A 20,832-nucleotide genomic window follows, 5' to 3' on the forward strand; every position below is an offset into this window, starting at 1 on the left:
GCAGCTGCAGCGCAAGCTCCACGCACCAGCACCACCCGCGGGCCGTCCTTCAGCCCGCCTCTGTCCACATGCTCCGTCCTCCCTGCCGTCCTGCCCGCCCCGCACTGCAGATGGATTCGGAGCTCCGGGTGGCGGCTGCCCTGCAGGGCCACCTGTCCCGCCTGGATGATACCCTCATGAGGGTGCAGAAGGAGCGGGGGCAAGCGATGATAGAGGCGCAGGTGGGGTGTTGGAGGAGGGGCTGCTGCTGCTGCTGCTGCTGCTGCTGCTGTGTGTGTGTGTGTGTGTGTGTGTGTGTTGGGTGGAGCTGGGAGGCCAGAGGGGCGGGGGCCGGGAGGGCAGCAGGAGGAGATGCGTGGGAGCGCGGTTGGGAGCGGGGGCGATGCCCCGGGCCCGCCGCCTGCTGCGCGGGCCTCTGCCCTGATGCAAGCTGCCGCGCCGCACCCCTCTTTGGCCCCGCCCACACCGCCGCTGCCCTGTTCCCTGGCGCCTCTGCCGCTGCCGCAGAAGCTGGCGGCGCAGCTGGCGCAGGCGCAGCAGGAGAGCGCCGCCATGCGCAAGGCGCTCCAGCTCAGCATGCGGAGCGCCGGCGCCAGCGCCGACGGCGCGGGCGCCTCGGCGGCCGCCGCCGTCCCCGCGCCCCGCGCCGCCGCCGCCTCGCCAGGCGCGCCGGCTGCTTCGGCGGCGGGTGGGGCGCCTCAGAAGAGAGCAGGGGACGAGATTTACTTGCTGGGGGGAAACAACAACACTAGCGAGGCGGCGGCGCCAGACGGCGGCTGGCTCCGCAGCCTGCTCATCTACACACCCGCCACAGGCTCCTGGCGCAGCGGTGAGGGCCCTGCCTGCCTGCCCGCTGGGCCATCCATCCTGCCGCTTTTATTCAGGGTTTGGGGTCCCGCCTGTGCGTGCTGCTGCACGCTCCGCTCCCCACCGCCGCCGCTCCGCCGCGCCTGCCCCTCCCCACCGGGCTGCACCGCACGCGCCGCCTCCCCGCAGGCCCCGACATGCCGCTGTGCCGCGGCTACGGCTCCAGCGGGGTGCTGGGGCGCCACCTGTATGTGATGGGTGGCGGCAATTCTCACGAGTGGCTGGCCGACTGCCGCCGCCTGGACCTGGCCAGCGGCAAGTGGGAGCAGGTGCGCGCCTGCGCCTGCCCTGCGGCAGCACCTGGCACGGGGAGGGTGCAGGCGGTGGAGGGTGTGCGAGCGCAGGGCAGCCTGCCATGCCAGCCAGCCAGCCAGCCGCCTAGCGCCCCTGCTCCCCACGCGCACACACCCTCCCTACCCTCCCTTCCCTTGTGCACGCACACTGCCCTCCGCATCCCCATGCGCCTGCTCACCACCGCCACCGTTACCTCCACCACCACCACCACCGCCGCCGCCACCGCCACCCTGCTGCAGGCCCCCTCCATGTCGGTCCTACGCGGCTGCGCGGGTGCCGCGGCGCTGGGCGCGCGCCTGTACGTGGCGGGCGGCGGCGTGGCCGACTCCCAGTTTGACACAGTCGAGATGTTCAACCCGGAGATCAATGCCTGGATGCCTGGTGAGGTGGCGGCGAGATGGCGGCGAGGTGGTGGGGGCTGCAGCATAGGGCTGGGGCTGGGTGGCTGGGTGTCTGGCTGGGTGGCCTGGGCTCGCGCTGGCTAGGCTGGGGCTGGGTGGCTGGGTGGCTGGTTTGTTGGTTGGCCTGGTCTAGGGTGGAGGCTGGGCTGGGGCCGAGGTTGGGCTGGTGGGAGGAGGGGCTGGGGTCGGGTGCGACGACCGCCGCACGTACGCACCCATGCACCCGGCGCCGACGCTGCAGGCCCCAAGCTGCGCGCCAAGCGCTTCTCCACCGCCGCCTCTGCGCTGGACGGCTGCGTGTATGTGACGGGCGGCTACGACGGCAGCTACCTGCAGGTGCCGCCCTGGCTGCCGTGGTACTGGTACTGCTGATGCTGGGCTGTGACGGCAGTGCTGGTACCGCGCACGCTTGTGTGTGTGTGTGTGTGTGTGTGTGTGTGTGTGTGTGTGTGCGCTCTGAGGGCGGGCCTGCCTGGCCTGCTTTCCCACCTGCCTGCCTGCCTGCCTGCCCGCCTGCCTGTGCCCTCCCCTGCCCCGCAGTCTGCTGAGCGGCTGGACCCTCGGGAGGGCAAGTGGCAGCTGGTGAGGCGCCGTCCCCCTTGCCCGCTGCCGCTGCACCGCAGCCCTTCCAGCCCTGCATGGCTCCTCCTGTCCCAATCTCACTGTTGGGCCACTCTGTGGGATCCTCACCCACCGCTTCCTACCACCAACACTCCACCCCTGCCTTCCCATCCTCACCTGCGCAGATTCCCGACATGCGCGAGAAGCGCGGCGCGCACGCCTGCTCCGCCGGCCCCGGCGGCCTGCTGTACGTCGTGGGCGGCTACGACGTCAACCACCCCAACAACGCCTTCATGGCCACAGGTGGGCCACGTGGGGTGGCTGGTTGTGTGGGTGGAGCAACGCCGGAGTATGGAGGGTGGCGCTGGGTGTGTGGTGTGGTGTGGTGTGGTGGGTGGGTGGGCAGTGTGTGCCGGGAGGGTGCGACAAAACGGTGGTGGCAGCAGCAGTGCCTGGGTGCCCTGGTAGCTGCCGGGGCAAGCTGCTGCCGCTCACCTTCTGCTGCCCCGCATGCTGGCCCCTCCCTGCTGCTGCTCCGCAGTGGAGGCGTTTGAGCCGCGCATGGGGCGGTGGGTGGCCAAGCGGGGCATGGGCCAGGGGAGGGCCTACAGCGCGGCTGCGTACGCCGACGGCGCGCTGTGGGTGGTGGGCGGCATGCAGGGCGACAACTACAACGAAACGTTTGAGCGGTGAGGGCCGGGGCGGCGGGAGCGGCAGGCGTGTGCGTGTGTGTAGTGGTGGCGATGCGTGGTTGGGTGGAGGGCTTTATGCAGCTGCACTACACACCAGCTGCGCAGCTGATGGTGCGCCTCGCATCCTGCCCATCCTGGCCATCCTGCCGCCCCCACCTCCCCTGCTTTCCCTGACCAGACCTGCCTGCCCCGGGCCTGCCCTGGTGCAGGTATGATCCCGAGGCCGACCACTGGGTCAGCGTGGCGCTGCCCCCCCACATCTCCACCAACCGCGCTTTCCTCACCGCCGATGTGGTGCCCGCCCTCTGAAGAGGAGCAGTCGTCCCAGGAGAGCCTGCTGGCAGCGGGCAGGCGGCTGGCGAAGTTGCCGAGGCAGCCTGGCCAACCTGCGCCTTGTAGTCCTCCATGTTTCGCTCAAGGCCAGCGGCTGTCTGTTCCCTGCTATGTTCTGATGAGTGTTGTCGCGTCCTCCCTTTTAACACAGCTTTGTTCAAGGATGTCTCCCCCTTGCGGGGTGCTCGGAGAGGGCCACCAGCTGGCCGGTGCCGTGGCCGCTGCGCCATCTGGCGGCGGCAACATGCCGCGGGAGAATGCCTTCGGCTCATCGGCGCCGATCCCCTCAATTTGTCCTCGACGTTTCTTCAAAGGCATCAACCAAGGCATTGCGCTGTGCGCTTGAGCACCCTCCGCGGTCGAGCTTCTACCCAGCACCACTTCGCCTCGTGTGCGCTCGACACCCGCAACCCACTTCAGAAGGACTCTCCAGGATGCGGTTCGCCCATCTGCTGCTGCTGTTGGCCCTGGCGGCCACGGCTGTGTCGGGTAAGCGCACCATGCATTTTGCATGCCATGGCGGTAATAAAGCGCGTGGCACCCGCGCCCCCGCGTAGCTTCGCGTCCAGGCGCCGCCATCGAGCCCATCGACAGCCACCTCGGTGCCGGCCGGCGCTGGTCGGGCAGCCGGTAGCTACCAGGTTCCCCGCCTCCCCGCCGCCATCCACCCGCGGGCCGCCGCCGTCGCCACTCACCGCCCCCCGCCACCCTGGCTCCCCTGCAGCTCACAGCATCCCCGGCTCCAGCTGTGGCACGGTCACCCCGGAGGATAGGTACGACTGCTGCACGACAAAGGCTGATCACGAGGTGGATGACGACTACTGCAAGCAGGCATACCCAGAGGTAGAGTCGCCAAATCTCCCTCCCCTACCTTCGACGGGCCTTCACGCCGCTGTTGTTTGACGCCGCTGCCCCTCACGGCTGGCTGGCTGGCTTTGCTGCAGCGCCTGCTGTGCCCGGCCAGATCAGCCCAGCCTGTGCGAAGCGGTCCGCTGCCCTCCTGCCGTGCCGCTGCCCACCTTCCGCCACCCGCCCGCCATCCCCTGCCTGCAGCTGTACTCGCCCCCAGGCTCCTCCTGTGGCACTGTGAACCCCGACGACACCGAGCAGTGCTGCAAGGACAAGATTGAGGAGGACGAGGAGGATGAGTGGTGCCAGGAGAACTACCCAGAGGTGAGGCGCACCCCTCTGTTAATTCAAAATGACCCCCACCCCATTACTGCTGCTGTGGCTTCGTGAGCGCGACCCGCTGGCTACTGCCCGGCCCATTTAACCCGCCAGCCTGCTGCCCACTCACCCCGCTTTCCTCCTTGTCGCGCAGCTGTACGCCGACGGCTCCTCCTGCTCCACCGTGACCCCCGGCCAGAACGAGCAGTGCTGCAAGGACAAGATTGCCGAGGGCGAGGATGATGAGTGGTGCCAGGAGAACTACCCAGACGTGAGAGGCGGGGCATATAAGACCGGCGCCTGTGCTGCCGCTGTGGCAGTGGGGGGCTTGGCGGCGCACGCTTCTGGCCACCTGCGCCTGCCCCTGCCCCTCTGGGCAGCGCCTTGCATGTGCGTCCTTGCAGACGCGGACTGGCAGCTCTCTGCCCAGCAGCATCGACAGCCTGGGGCAGAGCTGGCCCTGCCCCTAGGCACAGACCTGCCCACCTGCCTGCTCTCCCTCCCGCCTTCCTTCTGCAGCTCTACGTCGTTGGCGGCTCCTGCTCCACCGTGACCCCTGGCCAGAACAAGAAGTGCTGCAAGGACAAGATCAAGGAAAATGTGGGTGATGAGTGGTGCAAGGAGAACTACCCAGAGGTGAGCCAGTCCCGCCAGCCAGGGACCACCCAAGTGCCATGCTGGCAGCCGCACAGCTGCCGCCTTAAGGCTTGTGCGCCTGCCGCGGCGGTGCCTGAACCACCGCCCCTGCCCTTGTCCTGTGCAGCTGTACAACCAGGGCGGCAACGTTGCTGGTGGGTTCCCGGGCGGTTGCATCGGCATGCGCGCCGTGCGACTCCTGCTCAGGCCCCTTGCCTGGCGCCTGCTGCTGCCACAGCCCTGCTTGAAGAAAGCGTGACATCCATGCGCTGCCCCCTGACCACCTCCACACCCCGCCCCACGCCCGCTGCTGCTCCTGCTGCAGACTTCCCTTACATGGCATACATCGAGAGCACCAAGGCCCCCAACGGCGTCTGCGGCGGCTCCCTGGTGGCGCCCGGCTACGTGCTCACCGCAGCCCAGGTGCGCCTGTCATGCACAGTTGCGAGCACCACTTCCCCACCCGTCCTCCCTCTAGGCATGCTGAAGCGCCTTCGAAGCCCCTCCCCCCCTCCTGGCCTGCAGTGTGTATTCAAGGATGGCGAGGCTGCCGCCGCCAGCGATGTCAAGGTGTGGGTGGATGGCAAGGAGTATGCTGTGGAGACGGTGCTGGTGGACCTGGGTGAGTAGGCGCCTGCCCTGGCTTGCCCCCCGCTGCCCTGCAGCAGCAGCCGCTTTTTATCCCTTGTCGTTATTGTTTCGTTGCTTGTGCTGCCGTGTGCATGCTATGGTGTGTGCTCTGCTCTGCTCCAGCGCCGGCTTCTGGGAGCCCACCACCTCTGAGCACCCGTGTGTGGATGCCCCTGCTTTGAACCGCACACCGCACGCACCCGTCCCAACCCCTCTCTGAGCCCCCTCCACCCGTGCGCCCTCCAACGCCCCTCCCGCCCCTTGCAGACAACGCCCAATTTGCCGAGTTCCAGAACAGCAAGTCTGAGAACAGCTGGGACGTCGCCATGCTGGCGCTGGCCACCGACTCAAGCGCCAAGTATGTGGCTCTGCCGCTGTCCGACGTGCCGCAGCTGGGAGAGTGGATCGACACCACCGCATGGCAGGAGGCCAAGACCTCCGTGGAGTGAGCGGCGGCAGCGCATGCGCTGCGGGTGCACGTGCATGCTGCCGCTCCGTGTTCAGCTGTGCTGCTTGGCAACCAGTGAAGCACGAATTCTGATCAGACTCTTGTGCCCAACCATGCCCCTGCCTGCAGGACCGCCAAGGTCCCCGTGTGGGACGGCTGCCCGCCCGGCTGGGCCGACGAGTTCTGCGCCGGCGGCGGCGGCTTCCTGCAGGCCTGCCCCGACGACAAGGGTGAGCCGCCGCCCTGCCGGCCACCACGCCGCTCCGCCTCCCAACCTCCCTCGTGCAGCGCTGAACACCTACTGGCATACGCTTGAGCCCCTGCGGTGCTGCCCCACCCGGCTGACCCTGCCTGCGGCCTGCGCCACCCGCGTCCCCACCCCGCAGGCAGCCCCGCCATGGCGGGCAACACCCAGGTGGGCCTCACCTCTGGCCCCGGCTGCGACGGCACCCCTCAGGACTACGGCTACTTCCTCAAGCTCTCCGACAAGGGCATCCTGGAGCAGATCACGGTGTGGCTGAACAGCCGCGGCGGCACCGGGCTGGACGCCAACATCCAGAACTGGCTGATCGAGGCCAATACGTACCTCTATGGCCGGAAGTGAGAGCTGTGCGGCAGCCGACGGCGCCCGTGGCGGCTCTGGACATGCGCTGCGCCGCCCCGGATCTACGAAATGACACCCGCCAACACTCTACACCCCCCCCCATTTCCATTTTGATTGGTCCCCCCATTCCCTGACACGAGCGCCACACGTATACGACGCGACACGCTTCTTCATGCACGCTTCTTGCGGATTTGCCCAGGCACGCAGCCTGGCGCTCTGCATACTCACGCAGCCGGCCCATTGCACATAGCACTAGGAGAGACATCAGTCGGGAGAGACAAGCCAACCTGTTCACTATTTTTCACGACGTGTATGCTCTTGTAACTCCCCCTGGAGACTCTGTGTCCCGACCACCACCCCCTACTGTGAGCAACAGCAGCAGCAGAGAACACCCCCTTGAGAGGAGCCTGATGGCAAAGGCGGCGGTGCGGGCGGCGTGATGCATTTGGGCGGGCGGCGGGCCGCACGTCCCTCTCTATCCTGATGGCGATGGATATTGCTGGCGCGATGGTGGCACTGCACCAGTAGCCCCCTGCGTTCACAACATCACAGATGGCGCCCAAGAACGCACATGTCCCAACATGTGGGCTGGTTCAACACCCAAGCAAGCTAAACATCTTGCTATCTAATCCAGCGCTTTGCGCGTGTCGGAGGCGAGTCGACACACGCAGAGGGCGCTATGCCCGCCATTCAAACAATGGTCAGGGTTTCCAGCCCAGCAGAGAGAGGGCGCTGAAACAGGTCTCCGCATGCTCTTCTCAACTGCGGCACTATCCATCGATGCGAGCACCTGCTGCCTCTCTCCAACCCCCAGCAGCTGTGCATTGGCACCCCGCAGCGGCGCCGCCGTCAGGCAGCCTCCCAGCAGCGTCCGCAGTGCAATGTAGACAAGCAGCATTCCGCGCTATGGCCCAGAGAGCGCCAGGCGAGGGACCGGCCGCCGCCCCCTGCCCTGCCACCACCGCCGCCTTTGGTTGGCGCCCCCTGCTTCGCCTCACTGGCTGGGCGCTCACGTGCCTGGCCATGCTGTGCTCTGCAGGTGTCCTGCGGCTGCGGCTGCCTGCGGCCAGTCCTCGGCGCCCGCCGTCCAGCCCAGGACGCATACTGGCTGCCCACGCCACGGCCGACGGCGGCAGCCATGGCAGCAGCAGCGACACCGGCAGCGGCGGCAGTGGCTCTCCCCCGTACTCAACTGATGCTAGGAAGGCCAGCGTGAACGAGCTGCTGAGCGGGGTGCTGTACTGGCGGGCGCAGCAGATCCGGCAAGGGAGGGACCCAAGCTCCGGGGCGCCCCCCGCCGCCGCCGCCGCCTCGCCGCCGCCCTACCAAAGCGTCATCGCGCCGCCGCCGCCGCCGCCGCCGCACCAGCAGCAGCAGCAGCCCGGCACCAACGGCACCAATGGTGCCAACGGCCTGAATGGAAGCGCGCTCGTCAACGGGGCGGAGGCTGCGGCGCAGCCGCTGGCTCCCAGCAGCAGCAACAGCATCGGCGGCGGCGGCGGCAGCGGCTCTGGGGAAGATCTCTCGTACCCCGGCCACCTGCTGGATGCGTCAGCCGCCGCCCGAGATGTGTCCGACGCGCTGGCAGCCTACAACGGCGCCATGGCGCAGCACAAGCTGGTCGCCGTGCGCTTCTGCCTGCGCATGCGGGCTCAGGCGGGGCAGCGCCTCAAGCTGGTGGGCGCCTGCCAGCACTTAGGTGAGCCTGGCTTGGCTGGGCTTGGCTTGGCGTGGGTGGGTCGGGCAGCTGTGTTGGCTTTGCTATGATGGGACATGGCCTGGGCCTGCGCTGGCCGTGGATCAGCCTGTGCTTCGCTCCTCCAATGCCTGGCGCCAGCGCCCCGCCATGCCCCCGGCGCTGCCCTGTGCCGCTGCCGCCGCCGACATTAATCGCCAGCCTCGGCCTGCCTGCTGTGGTGCAGGCAGCTGGAATCTGGCGGCGGCGCCGGAGCTGCGGTGGGCGGAGGGCGACACCTGGCACGCCACCGTGCAGCTGCCCGCAGGTCAGGCAGGGTCGGTACACCCTTCTTGCTTCCTTAAACATGCGGCTGCTGGGGAGGGGTCTGAAGTGCATGCATGCATACATTGCGGCCACACGCCGCCCACATGGGCTGCCGTGCCAATTCCTAACCCTGCGCCTGCCTCAACCCTGTGTCGTACTGTCACGGTACTGCCACTGTACCGCAGGCAGTGTCACGGAATACAAGTATGTGCTGCTGGATGCCAGCGGCACACGCGCCATGGCCTGGCAGGACGGCAACAACTCCCTCCTGTCGGTGCGGCTGGCGGAGGGCGCAGTGCCCGGCGGCCTCTCGGTGTATGACGACTGGTGAGCGTGGCGGCGCCACGCGTGGGCGGGAGCACCAGCTGGCGTGCTGGTGCCAGCTGGCATGCATGCAGGCAGGCAGGCATGCATATGCCAGTCCTGGTGTGGAGCAACATGCACTGGCAGGCATGCTCCGCCCCACACCCACACATGTCTTGCCTGTCACCGTGCTCGTGCAGGTACGCCGGTCCCGGCGCCAAGCTGGCGGTCGGGACCGAGCCGCCCGCCACGCGGGACAACCGCCTGCAGGCCTGGGCTGGAGACCTGTTTGCGCAGCTGGAGGTTCAGCGCCAGGTAGGAACACCCCCCCCCCAGTAATTGGGGTGGAGCTTGGCACACAAGAGCACAGAGGGGCGCGGACATGTTTTGAGTTCTGTACTTGAGATGAATGTGTCGTTGGTTGCTGATGGCTTTCGGTGTATGCATGCATCTACAGGACTTGCGCCGCACGCGGGTGGAGCTGGCCGGAGCGCAGCAGGACGCGGCCTCCGCTCGCCTGCTGGCTGAGCAGGCCACGGCGCAGCTGGCGGCGCGGGAGGCCGCGGCCGCGGCGGCGCTGCAGGTGGGAGCGCTCCCAGCTGCGCTGAATCGGTTTGCCGTCGCGCCGCCCCGTCCCTGTCTGCTCCCCGGCACCTTATTCCACCGCTGCCTGCTGCACGCACCGCTCGACGCGCCTGCCCTGCGCTGCTGGCGGCCTGCCTGCGTGTGCGCAGGAGGCCCGCATGGCTCAGCTGGAGCTGCAGCGGGTTCGGGAGCTGCTGGTGGAGAAGGAGGGCGAGCAGGCGCAGGCCGTGAGCAGCTACACCCAGGCCCGCACCCTGACCGCCACGCTGCAGGCGCAGCTGGCAGACACCACAGCCACCCTGCAGGAGGCGGTGGAGCTGCTGAGTGCTCAGCCCGAGGAGGAGGAGGAGGAGGTGGGAGCCGGGGCAGCGGGGCCAGCCAGCCCTGCGCCCCGCAAGCGCCGCTCCAGCCGCAAGGCAGCGGTGCCGGCAGCGGCAGATGCGCCGGAGGAGGAGGCGGCGGAGGAGGAGGCACCTGCAATGGAGGCACCCCAGGCACAAGTGACAGCAGCAAAGCCCGCCCGAGCACGGCGGGGCAGGCCTAGCAAGGCAGCCCTGGCGGCAGCGGCAGCCGCGGCGGCAGAGGCCGCGACGCAGCCGAGCGCGCAGCTTGCCGCGGCGGCCAGGGCGCCCCGAGCGAGGAGGGCACGCAGCGCAGCGGCCGCAGAGGCTGCAGGAGAGGAGGTAGCGGCGGCAGCGGGTGCAGGAGAGGTGCGGCTGGCTGGCGCCGAGGGCTCCCTGGCGGCAACATCCAAGCCTGCCAGGACCAGGCGGCCCCGCAGCAAGGCGGCAGCTGTAGTGGAGCCGACGGCGGCGGCAGGCGAGGCCGTGGAGGGGCAGGCGGCAAAGCCTGCCGGGCCGCGTCGGACGCGCAGCAAAGCTGTCACACCTGCCACGATAGTGGCTGAATAGGGTCAGCGGTAGCATGCCCCTGCCAGTTTTCCCTTGTAGCTTTCACGCAGTTTTCCGCTCCCTGCAATTCATTCGCGCCCATTCATCACTGTCTGTCCATCCGTTTGCGCCGCGTTATAGCTCGTCGTTCTGTAATGGGCTGCTTGCATTTCTCACTGTTTTGCTTTCCAGATGCGATGTGGAATTGGAAACATGCTTCCTCCTGTGACCACCGCTCTGCAGATGTCAGGCAGCAGCTGGCTCGGGGATGTCGCCGCAGCCTTGCTGCAGGCCCAGGGCGGTTGGTCGCATGTTGAGGAGTCGAGGAAGATACGCAGTGGAGCTGAGCAACAATATGTGGTGGCCACGGCAGTAACATGTGTGGCACAAATTGCACTGCCGGGAAGCAGTCGGCAGCGGCAGTAGCGCCAGTAGGGCGGCGGCTAGGGCGGCGGCGGGGACCACGACCCCACTCACCAGCAGGCGCCTGCCGCCGCCATTCCGCGCCGCGGTCTGGACCTTCAGGCCCCTGGCGCACGGGCTGGCCGCTGCGAGGAGCAGCAGGAGGGGCAGGCAGCGGTAGCCCCCGCGGCCTGATGCCATGGCAGGTTGCCTGCACTGGGCGTTGCTCAAACCCGGCCCGACAGTTTGGCGAGCAATGGTCCCGACGTGCCAGCGGCTTCTCCTTCTGCTCCGGCTCTCCCATGCAGGTGACCTCCGCCAACTGGTACCTCGCCCCCCAGCAGCCTGATGGACCTCTCTCCTCCCGGCTCAAGCCAGCTCTTCTCTGCCATCCCACATAACAAAACAGCAGGGTCTATGGCGCTGCCGTCGCAGCTGCCCGAGGTCCTCGGGGGTTCTTGTGTTCGCTGTTCCGGTCAGGGGGGGTCTTGTGTGTTTCCAGGCTCCATCCAGCCCGCTTTGATCAGCGTCAGGTCCATCATGAACGCTTGCCGGCTAATGCACCAGGTGCAGCGGTTAGGGGCTGAGTTCACAACATTGCCAGCGCGCAAAGCGGCTCAAAGCCGGAGAGCGCAGCGCCTTTCAACCCCGTCAAGAAAAGTACGATGGTGCTGTTTGTTGCAGGTGAACCAAAGGTATCGATCTTGCTGGCGCCCTCGCCGCCCTGCGCCGGCTTGGCGGCGCCGGCGAGGCGGCACCGTCTGAATTATCTGAAGTACAGACGGTTGCCACGAGGCGGCCGAGGCTGCGAATTTGGAGATGGTGAGAAAGGAGGTCAGGCATAGATCTGGGAGGTTTTACCATGCGACACGCCTGGGGGCGGCTTGGTGCGGCCGCATTAAGTGGCGACATGTTGCGGAAGAGTGCATTTGCGCCGGGACAGTTGAACAACTGAGGGAGCTTGCACCTCGTGCAGCACCTGGAACACGTGCACCTCTCCCTGCATGTGGGATGCAGGTGCCAGCAGGGTCAAACACGACATCCAGGTAGCTCCATGCCCTCAAAACTGCAGTGCCGCCAGCGATGCAGCTTGCAGCTTCCAGGCAGCATCAGTGGCCGCGTCTACAAGTTGTCGCGACTGGTGATTTAAACCACGCCTAAAGCCTTTGGAGTTCCCATTTTAACTCGACACACAACTGCACACTGCGATCACCCGCCAAAATGCGCAGCACACCTGCTGCCCTCGCGATGAGCGTCCTGCTCCTGCTTGCGGTCAAGAGCAGCAGCGCGAAAACGGGTGAGAATGGCGCACTTTTGCTCCAAAGGGTGCCGCGTGCCGTCGCCAGTAACTCGACACCCTTACCTGGCGCCAGCGCCTCGCCTGAGCGGTGGTGGGCTGGTCAGCCGGTGGGCGCCATCCCGCCGCCCACTCCCACCCCCACCTGTCCTGCCGGTCTTCCTAAACATCCGGTCGACCCTCACCATCACGCTTGCCTACCCCTCTTTCCTGCAGTGTATGTCTACTGGACGGCGCCTGGCTTTGTGGTGCCAGAGCCGGGCCAAAGCTTCTCGCTGTGCAAGGGAGACACGCTAGTGCTCTGGTGGGGCAAGATCCATGTCCACAACATCTGGCGCATGGCCTCCTGGAGCTGCGCCAGCCCCGGCAAGCAGCTGTGGCCGCCGCCGCCGATGACCGGCGGCCTCGCCGGCAAGGTCGCGTTCCCAATCAAACACAAGAAGGCTGGCACTTTTTATTATGCTTCCAAGTACAACAATCAATGCAAGAAAGTTGGTGAGTTCCAGCAGCAGAATTTCGTCCCCACCTCAGCACAAAATTGCCGGCGCACCGCTGGCAGACTCGCCCCTCTTGAGCCGCGAGTCGCCCCGCTCAGACGCCCTTCTGCCTCGCCCCTGCTCACTGCCACCTGCCCTTGCCCTCCCCACTGCTGTGCTGCAGACCACCGTATTGTGATTACCGTCAAGGACTGCACGCAGCGGCGGCGCAACCGGCGGAGCCTTGCCTGACGGCCCGGACGGCGCGCAGCAGGCAGCCTTGCGGCTCCACCTGGCACGTGTGACGCAAGAGACGCCCGCCCACACCCGGCTGCGCCACTACTTCTGCGATGTGCGCCCGGAGTGTTGTAGCCTGGATGGCTATGGCCGCCCACCGTATGTCACGGAGGTGCGTGAGCGGCGCTGCCGCCGCGGCCTGACCGAGCTGCGCACAGGCATGCACTGGGGGGCGGAGGAGCAGGGACGCCGCACTGGCACGCCCCGCGAGCAGCGCGTGTGCCCGCACTGCCCCGCCCTGGATGGCCCTGGCGGCATTGAGGACACCCGACACATCCTGTTTGTGTGCCCCCTGTATGCCGCCGAGCGCGAGCGCTGGCCGGAGCTGTTCCGCGAGTTCCTGGGCCTGCCGCCGGCGTCCGTCCCCCTCAGCGCATTCTTCCAGCAGAGCAGCACCGGGCTGGCAGCCCTGGCGGCTGCATGCCGCAAGAAGGCGCGGGACGCCGTGAGCTCACAGTAGCACAGTACCCTTGATTGATTGATCTTTATATTGTGCAGGGCAGGGGGAGGAGGAAGGGGCGCTGAACTCTCTTGCGGGACCGGCATAGGGCTGCTCAGGCGCCTGTCCGCACTGTCCCGGGGGAGACCCGCCCCAATCAGACTCCTCTCCCCCCCTGCTCTGTCTGCACCCCACCCCACCCCCCCTTCTCTCTCTCCCCGTTTGTGTATGGTGCATTCACCTTTCCAGCTGCTGCACCCCAGCTGGGCCCGTAGCATTCATTTGCTCCTTATGGGTGTAACAGACAGACAGACAGCCTGAGCAGCGCAGCCCGCCTCGCCCGCGCCCACTCGCATTATGACTTGCACCCCCACAAGCGCCTGTATTGATGTGCGGCACCTCTGTAACTTGCATGTAAGTCTAACGTGCACTGCTCGGTCTGTGAGAAGAGTTGCGGGCCTCCGACCGACGCGCGCCCGCCTGGTGTCCCGCCCGCCCGCCACCTCAGCGCCGCATTCTGAAAACTGCGTTAAGACGCGCCTCGGCCGCAAATGAGCGATTGTAGTAGTCATGTTGGCGCGCACCGTGTGCCGTTCACGTGCCTACAGCCATGTGGCGGCGGGTGTCTTCTTGCCAGGCGGCCTTCCCGCGATCGCGGCCTCTACAGACAACACACTGCATCTTCTGGTCGCTGCTGAAGGCTCGCAAGATGGCGAGGGCTGCCTAGAGGTTGTCTGCGACCTGCCGCTGTTTGCAACAGCGCGCGCACTGGCGGCGCTCCCAGCTGCATCGCCTGATGAGGAGGTGAGGCGCGTCTGCTGCTTCTCTCAACCACCACACTTCGGTGGTGGTTAAAACTCCAATTTGCAGCAAGTTTGGCCAGCACTAGTCCTTTCTGACCTGCCGGAGCCTCCGCCGCCGCCGCCGCCTGCCGCCGCGTGCCCGCAGGACTGCCTGGCGCTCCTCACCGATTCCGGCTTCCTGTCCATCCTGCGCTTTGATGCTGCCTGTGCCAGGTGGGACCCGCAGGCATGCCGCCAGGTTGGCTCCCCAGGAAGGAACCCTGGGGGACACTGGACCCACCCACACCCGGCCTGCTCCTGCTCTTGTCTCCCTCCTGGTTCCTCCCGCAGGTTTGTGGCGCTGCAGCAGGTGCCGCTGCCGCCAGAGGCGCCCGGGGACCCCTTCTGCCAGCTGGCTGTGCACCAGAGAGGAGGCGTGGTGGCGGCGGCCAGCCTGGGAGGCGCTGTGTGCCTGGCGGTCAGGGACGAGGCGGCGGCGGCGCCTGGCAGCGCCGCAGGCGGCCCGCGGTTCAGCCGGCCCGCGCAACTCACTCTGGGCCCCAACCTCTGGAGCCTGGTGTTCCTGGAGGGTGGGCCCGCGGGAGGCGGCGCCTCGCTGCCTGGCGACCCCTGGCTAGCAGCAGGGTCATGCCACACCGCTCTGCTGGCAGCCCTGCACCAACAGCCCGGGGACGGCAGCTTTGCAGTGGTGGAGTATCGGTGCAGCATAGCGGCAGGCCTGGGTGCTGGCCACGCCAGCGTCGTGGGCAGCCAGCTGCTGCCGGCCGCCCGCAGCCCGGCCTTCTCTCCCAGGGCGCTGGTGCAGCTGCCGGCGGGCTGGCAGGAGGCGGCAGGGTGCCGGCTGCTGGTGAGGGAGGAGGCTGTCGAGGTCCTGGCTGCCAGCGGCGGCGTCCAGGAACAGCCGTCGGCGGGGGAGTGGTGGGCGCGGCGGGCGCCGCCGCCGCCTGCAGCGGGCAGCCAGGAGGCGGCGGCGGAGCCGCCGGGGGTGCAGCCGATGGTGCTGTCCCACCACCCATCCTGGGAGGGGCTGGAGGAGGGGTCGGAAGGAGGTGGGGATGAGCACATGCCGGCGGCAGAGCCCAGCTCGGCCGCGGCGGGAATATGAGTTTGAGCAGTCGATCATGCAGACGGCGGCAGAAGGAGACAGCTCATCCAGCGGCGACGAGGCCACAAGCGGCGGCGCCAGCGGGCAGTTCATCAACTGCTGGTGCTGGGAGTGGCAGCCGCGGGGCCAGCCGCCGGCCCCGGTGCTGGTGTGCGCGCTGGAGGATGGCAGCATGTGGCGCGTGCCCCTGATCGCCCAGCGCAGCGAGCACGCACCCGGCGTCGGCGCCATGTTGACCCCCGGGCGCAACTATCTGCAGCGGCTGATGTCGGCGCAGCCGGCGCGCAGCATCGCGGCGCTGCCGGGACGGCTGCTAGTGTACTGCACAGATGCCAGTGGCCTGCAGCTGCTGCGCGAGAGAGGGCTGTCCCACACCCCGCTCCTGCCCGCTCACATGCGCGCCACCCACCAGCCGTGGCTAGACTGGGATTGGGTGTCGGACTGGAGCAGCCTGCCCGCCGCGGCGGCCGTCGCCGACTGCCAGCTGGCAGACCTGGAGGGCGGCAGCCAGCGGCAGCTGTACGCCGTGCGCCGCGCCACCGGCGGCGGCGCCAGCGCCGGCGGCGGCCTGTGTGTGCTGTATCCCGACCCCAAGCCGGAAACCGTGTTTGAGCTGCCAGGCGCCGCCGAGGTGCGCTGCTGCACGCGGCAGTACTTGCTGTACTGCTGCCCACACGCTGCCGGGTACCACCCTGCTGCCTGCTGCTGGCCGTGCTGTGCGCAGCCTCCCCAGCAGCACAGCCCCCTGATTTCCCTTCCGGCCGCTGTGTTGCAGGGCATCACGGGGCTGTGGGGCCTGCGCCGGCGCGCCGCCGACCGCCACCACAGCCTGGCGCTGCTGAGCTACGTGGGGGGCAGCAGGCTGCTGGCGGCGCAAGGTGCGTTCCACCCCGCCGCGCGGCACAGCCGCACCGTGCGGCCAGCCCTCCTGTGTGTCCTCCCGCGGAGGCTTGCCGTGCCGCTGCCCCTGCACCTTTTCATTGCGACAGAAGTGTCTGTTTTGGCTTCTGAGTTGCTGAAGAGCCTCCGCCTCCACCTTCCGCCGCTGCCTGCCCACCCGCAGGCGGCATCTTTCGTGACGTCACCGACTGCTGCTCACTGCAAGCAGACGCCCAGACCCTGGCTGCTGGCAACATGGCGGCGGCTGGCGCAGGGCCCGTGTCGGGGCCAGCCGCCGTGGCCCAGGTCACCTCCCAGATGGTGCTGACATTCAGCGCCGCAGCAGCGCCGCCCGCGAGCGGCGGCGGCCTCAGCCTGCAGAGCAGCGCCGGTGGCGCCGGCGGCAGCGGCTGCACCTGGCAGCCGCCGGCGGGCAGCAGCATCGGCGCGGCGGCGGTGGCGGAGCAGGCGGTACTGCTGTACTGCACCGGCGGCGCCGCCCGGCACCTCATCGCGCTCCTGCCGGCCGCCTCGGCAGCTGAGGCGCCGCAGGGCGGCTGCGAGCATGGGCAGCCCGCGGGCCATGTGACGCTCACGCAGGCGGCTGCGCTGCCAATGGCAGCTGAGGTGTCGTGCGTCAGCAACCTGCTGCTGGCGCCAGCTCAGCGGGCACAGCATGGGCAGCAGGCCCAGCAGCACTCGGCTGTGTTTGCTGTAGGCACCTACTCCTCTGCCGTCCTTCTGGTGCAGCTGCAGTGGGGCCCACAGCAGCAGGGCTCCCTGCAGCTGCTGCTGACAGTCGACCTCACTAGCACCAGCGCCGCCACCGGCCTGGCGTCGGCGGCGGCCACGGCGGCCGCGGCGGCGGGGCCGCTGTCCCCTCGCTCCTTCCAGCGCGAGCAACTCACTCCCGAGAGCCTGCTGCTGCTGCCCGCAGAGGCGTCAGCCAGCAGCAGCGGCGAGCTGCACGGCAGCCAGGCGCGCAGCGGCGGCAGCGGCGGCGGCGGTGCCATGGTGCCGGGCGCGGCGTCGCTTGTGGCGGGCCTGCGCACAGGCGCCCTGCTGCAGCTGCACTGCGCCTGGAGCTGCGGGCAGCAACAGCAGCCGCAGGAAGAGCTGCTGTCTGTGTCGCTGGGGCACATGCCTGTGGTCATCTTGCCGCTGCCACGTCACCAGCCCTTGGCGGCGGCGGCGGCGGCGGGAGCTGTGCCGCCCGCCGCAGCCGTGCTGAGCGACCGCGTGTCGTTGCTGCGGTACCGCCCAGCGGCAGCGGCGGGGCACGGCGGCGCCTGGGGCGGGGCCGGCCGCGTGAGCTGCCAGCAGCTGGCGCTGCCGCAGGTGCAGGCCGCGGCGGCGCTGCTGCTCGACAGCGGCGGCCTCGGTGGCAGCGGCCTGACGCTGGATGCCATGGCTGCCGCCGGAGAGGCAGAGGAGCAGCAGGAGGCGGCGGCAGGCGGCGCGCCTGGCCCCAGCGGCGAGCAGCAGCAGCAGCAGCAGCAGCAGCTGTTCCTGCTCTGCGCGGCCGCCGACGGCTGCCTGCGGATGGTCAGCCTGGAGTCGCAGCTACTGGCCGCCACCCGCTGCTGGCCGCTGCGGCAGCTGCTGCAGCCCAGCCGGCTGGCCGTGCACGAGGGCAGCGGCAGCGTGGTGGTGGCGGGAGCCTGCACGCTGCCGCACCACACGCGGCGAGGGGATGAGCATGTGGTGGTGGCGGGATTGGCGGCAGTACAGGCAGTGGACCCAGCCACAGGTGAGAGTTGCACACACAGCCCGCGCAGCGTGGGCTGTCTCTGCCGTAGCCATTCCTTTCCAATTATCTGCCTGCTGCGTCTGTCCTGCGCTCGTCACCGTGCCTCATGCATTGGTCCCTTGCTCGGCAGCCCTCTCTCTCCCAACCTTGTGCTGCCGCGTCTCATTCCCCCGTGGTGTTGCAGGCGAGCTGCTGGCCAGCTATTCAGGCTTCATGCCCGGAGAGAGCATTACCGCACTCGCCGTCTGGGACCCCAGCGCCCCCAAGCAGCCGGCCCAGCAGGCCCAGCAGCAGCAGCAGCAGCAGGAGCATGCAGTCGGCGCTGTGCCTCCCGGCAGCGGCGGCTTGGGGCAGGATGCCGGGGCTGCAGCAGCCGGCACGGCTGCGACCCTCGTCGACGCAGCGGCGGCGGCTGAGGGCCAGGAGGCTGCCAGCGGGCTGCGGTCTCACCCCATTGCCTTCTCTCCAGACTCCCCGGCCGCGGCAGCGGCGGCCACAGCAGCTGCCGCGGCTGCCGCCGGCGACGAGCGGCCCTGGGGCGGTCTCATCGCTGTGGGGACCACCATCGGCAGCGGCGGCGGCGAGGAGGGGGAGGAGGGGGAGAAGCAGCAGTGGGATGACGAGAGCGGCGGGGAACTGCAGGGCAGGCTGCTGCTGCTGCAGCTGGCGGCGCCCACCGCCGCGTCTGCCGGCGGCAGCCGGGCAGCGGCTTGGCAGGAGGCGGCGCCCTGGCAGGAGGCGGAGGCTCCACGGCGCCAGCTGCAGCTGCTGCCCGTGGCGGAGCTGCACCTCCCCAGCCGTGTGCTGGCGCTGTGCCCCGGCACCACCCGCCTCACCGGCGCCGGCCCCGGCCCTGGCCCCGCCAGCGCAGCAGCAGCCTCCGGCACCGGCACCGGCGCCGGCGTCGGCAGCCGCCTGTTTGCGTCGGTGGGGCGCCGCCTGGTGGCGTTTCAGTGGCGGCAGCGCCAGCAGGCGCTGCGCCGTGTGACGTGGATCCCCACCAACCGCCCCCTGTGCGACCTCAAGGTGTGTGTTCTACCCCAGGCAGCTGCCTCCTGGATGCCCCGCCTTGTGAAAGCGGGGAGCTGCCTGTGGTGCTCCTGCTGGTGCAGCCTGCACTGGCAGCTGCATTTGCACCGGGACCGCGCCGCCTCCGCTCCATGCGATGCGCTCGCCGCGCCTGGCGTGGAGAGCCGCCTGCCCTGCCGCTGAACCCGCCGGGTCGTTGCTGATCCCGCCAGCTCGCTGCTGCTGCTGCTGCTGTGCTGCTTCCGGCGGTCCTGCAGGTCAGCCGTGGCCTGCTGGTGGCTTCCGACCGTGGCGAGGGAGTGACGATGTACCGGTACTACGAGCCGCACCCCGGCAGCCCTCGGGCCGCGGCGCACCTGCAGCGCAGCCGCCTGGCACGGCGCCGCCGGGTGGCGCCCCCCGGCGCCGCGGAGCTGCAGCACCGGCTGGGCATGCAGGCGCAGCACCCCGCGCAGCGCGGCCCGGGGATTGGTCCAGTGGCGGGCGGCCAGCTGCTGCCAGAGGGCGAGGAAGAGGAGCTCGGCTTTGCCGTAGTGGCTGCAGACTCTGAGTGCCGGCCCGCGGTCGGCGCCGTCGCGCTGCCTCCAGCCGACGGCGGCGCAGCAGGGCGCGGCGGCGGCGCGCCACCGCCGGCGGCGGCCGCAGCCGCGGTGCTGGATGCCCGCGGCCGCCTGGCGCTGCTGCAGCAGCGCTGGCCGCGGCACGAGCCCGCCCTGCAGCAGCGCTGCGTCTTCGCCTTGGGAGAGCCGGCGGCGGCGCTGCTGCAGGGCAGCCTGGGGTATCACGGCGGCGCTGTCGGCGGCGACAGCAGCAGCAGCGTTGGTGGCGGTGGCAGCGGCACCAGCGCGGCGGCGCCTCCGGCGGCGGAAGCAGCTCCCGGGGCCGTCGGCGCCGCCGCCGCTGCTGCCGAGATGGTGGCCGTGACGGTCGGCGGCGCCGCGGTGGCGCTGCAGCCTCTACAGCAGCACCAGGCTGCCCAGCTGCTGCGGCTGCAGCGGGCGCTGGCCCAGCACCCGGCTACGTCGCCGCTCAGCGGCGGCAGCCATGCCGCGTTCCGGGTGACGGGCAGCAGCGGGGTAGCGGGCGGGCGGGGAGAGATCTTCCGCCACCCGCCCCCGCCTGGCGGCGCTGGCGCCGCCGGCGCCGCCGACTCACCACCCGCCTCTCCGCTGACCCCGGAGCAGCAGGCAGGCGGCGGCGGAGGGCTGGGTGCCGAGCCCGCTGCCGCACAGGAGCCCGCCGGACCGGGTGCCATGGTGGTGGATCAGCCAGGCGGCGGCGCCGCGGCGCCGGCGCCAGCCGCCACCCCGCAGAAGCAGCAGCAGCGGGGCCAGCAGGTGGCGCAGGCGGAGCCGCCGGTCGATGCGGTGCTGGATGGGGAGCTGCTGCAGCACTACCTGCTGCTGGTGCCGGAGCAGCAGCGCCAGCTGGTGGCCGCCGCCGGCATCGACAGGTGCGGCGAGGGGGGCGAGGCCGCGGCGCGCCAGCTGGCCTGCCAGCTCAGCAACCTGGTGGCGCAGCTGCTGCTATAGTGGCAGAGGGGCATCTGCACAAGTTCTCGTTGGCGTGCTGCGTCGTTCGATTTGCGTCGACCCTGTGGTCTGCATGCTGTTGAATGTCGCTGTAGGGTGTGGCGTCCTGTTGATCTGTTTACAAGCCTATCGCCTGTTTGCCATCTGATTGTTACGCTGCATTCGCTTGCTCTGTAAGCCTCCCTGCTGGAGCGTCCAGCGTTTGGCACGGCAGCAGGCAGCGGCTGGCGGCGGCGGCGGCGGAGGCGGGCAATACTTTGTTCAACTGCCTGTCTGCAGCACCCAACTGCAACTCTAAAGCTTTTCTACACAGAAGCACTTGAAGTAGGTCAAATTCGCGCCCAGGGCCACGTGGCCGGAACCGAAGCCTTGCAGGGAGCGGCGGGAGCGGCCTGCCCTTCAGATCCACT

At 69.1% G+C, this 20,832-nt stretch overlaps 3 protein-coding genes across 3 annotated transcripts; all 3 read left to right on the plus strand.

Annotated features, from left to right (window-relative positions):
* Positions 1–110: 110 nt before the first annotated feature.
* CHLNCDRAFT_144884 (hypothetical protein) lies at positions 111–3,124 on the plus strand (the record flags this gene model as incomplete). Its single annotated transcript, XM_005848212.1, has 9 exons — positions 111–221; positions 508–829; positions 997–1,136; positions 1,401–1,542; positions 1,804–1,898; positions 2,103–2,144; positions 2,309–2,426; positions 2,665–2,812; positions 3,025–3,124. The coding sequence occupies 9 exons, from the start codon at positions 111–113 to the stop codon at positions 3,122–3,124; spliced, it is 1,218 nt and encodes a 405-aa protein (XP_005848274.1).
* A 458-nt stretch (positions 3,125–3,582) lies between these two features.
* CHLNCDRAFT_144885 (hypothetical protein) lies at positions 3,583–10,434 on the plus strand (the record flags this gene model as incomplete). Its single annotated transcript, XM_005848213.1, has 17 exons — positions 3,583–3,637; positions 3,873–3,991; positions 4,202–4,321; positions 4,470–4,586; positions 4,835–4,951; positions 5,079–5,106; positions 5,277–5,374; positions 5,477–5,573; positions 5,849–6,026; positions 6,159–6,259; positions 6,416–6,629; positions 7,725–8,332; positions 8,556–8,636; positions 8,821–8,962; positions 9,139–9,253; positions 9,396–9,521; positions 9,673–10,434. The coding sequence occupies 17 exons, from the start codon at positions 3,583–3,585 to the stop codon at positions 10,432–10,434; spliced, it is 3,078 nt and encodes a 1,025-aa protein (XP_005848275.1).
* Positions 10,435–13,894: 3,460 nt separating this feature from the next.
* CHLNCDRAFT_144888 (hypothetical protein) lies at positions 13,895–20,422 on the plus strand (the record flags this gene model as incomplete). Its single annotated transcript, XM_005848214.1, has 8 exons — positions 13,895–14,128; positions 14,273–14,340; positions 14,458–15,124; positions 15,204–15,863; positions 16,008–16,110; positions 16,296–17,861; positions 18,046–18,887; positions 19,148–20,422. 8 exons carry the CDS (start codon positions 13,895–13,897, stop codon positions 20,420–20,422), a joined length of 5,415 nt encoding a protein of 1,804 aa, XP_005848276.1.
* Positions 20,423–20,832: the final 410 nt, after the last annotated feature.

Source organism: Chlorella variabilis (assembly GCF_000147415.1).
Source record: "Chlorella variabilis unplaced genomic scaffold CHLNCscaffold_8, whole genome shotgun sequence".
NCBI lineage: Eukaryota > Viridiplantae > Chlorophyta > Trebouxiophyceae > Chlorellales > Chlorellaceae > Chlorella > Chlorella variabilis.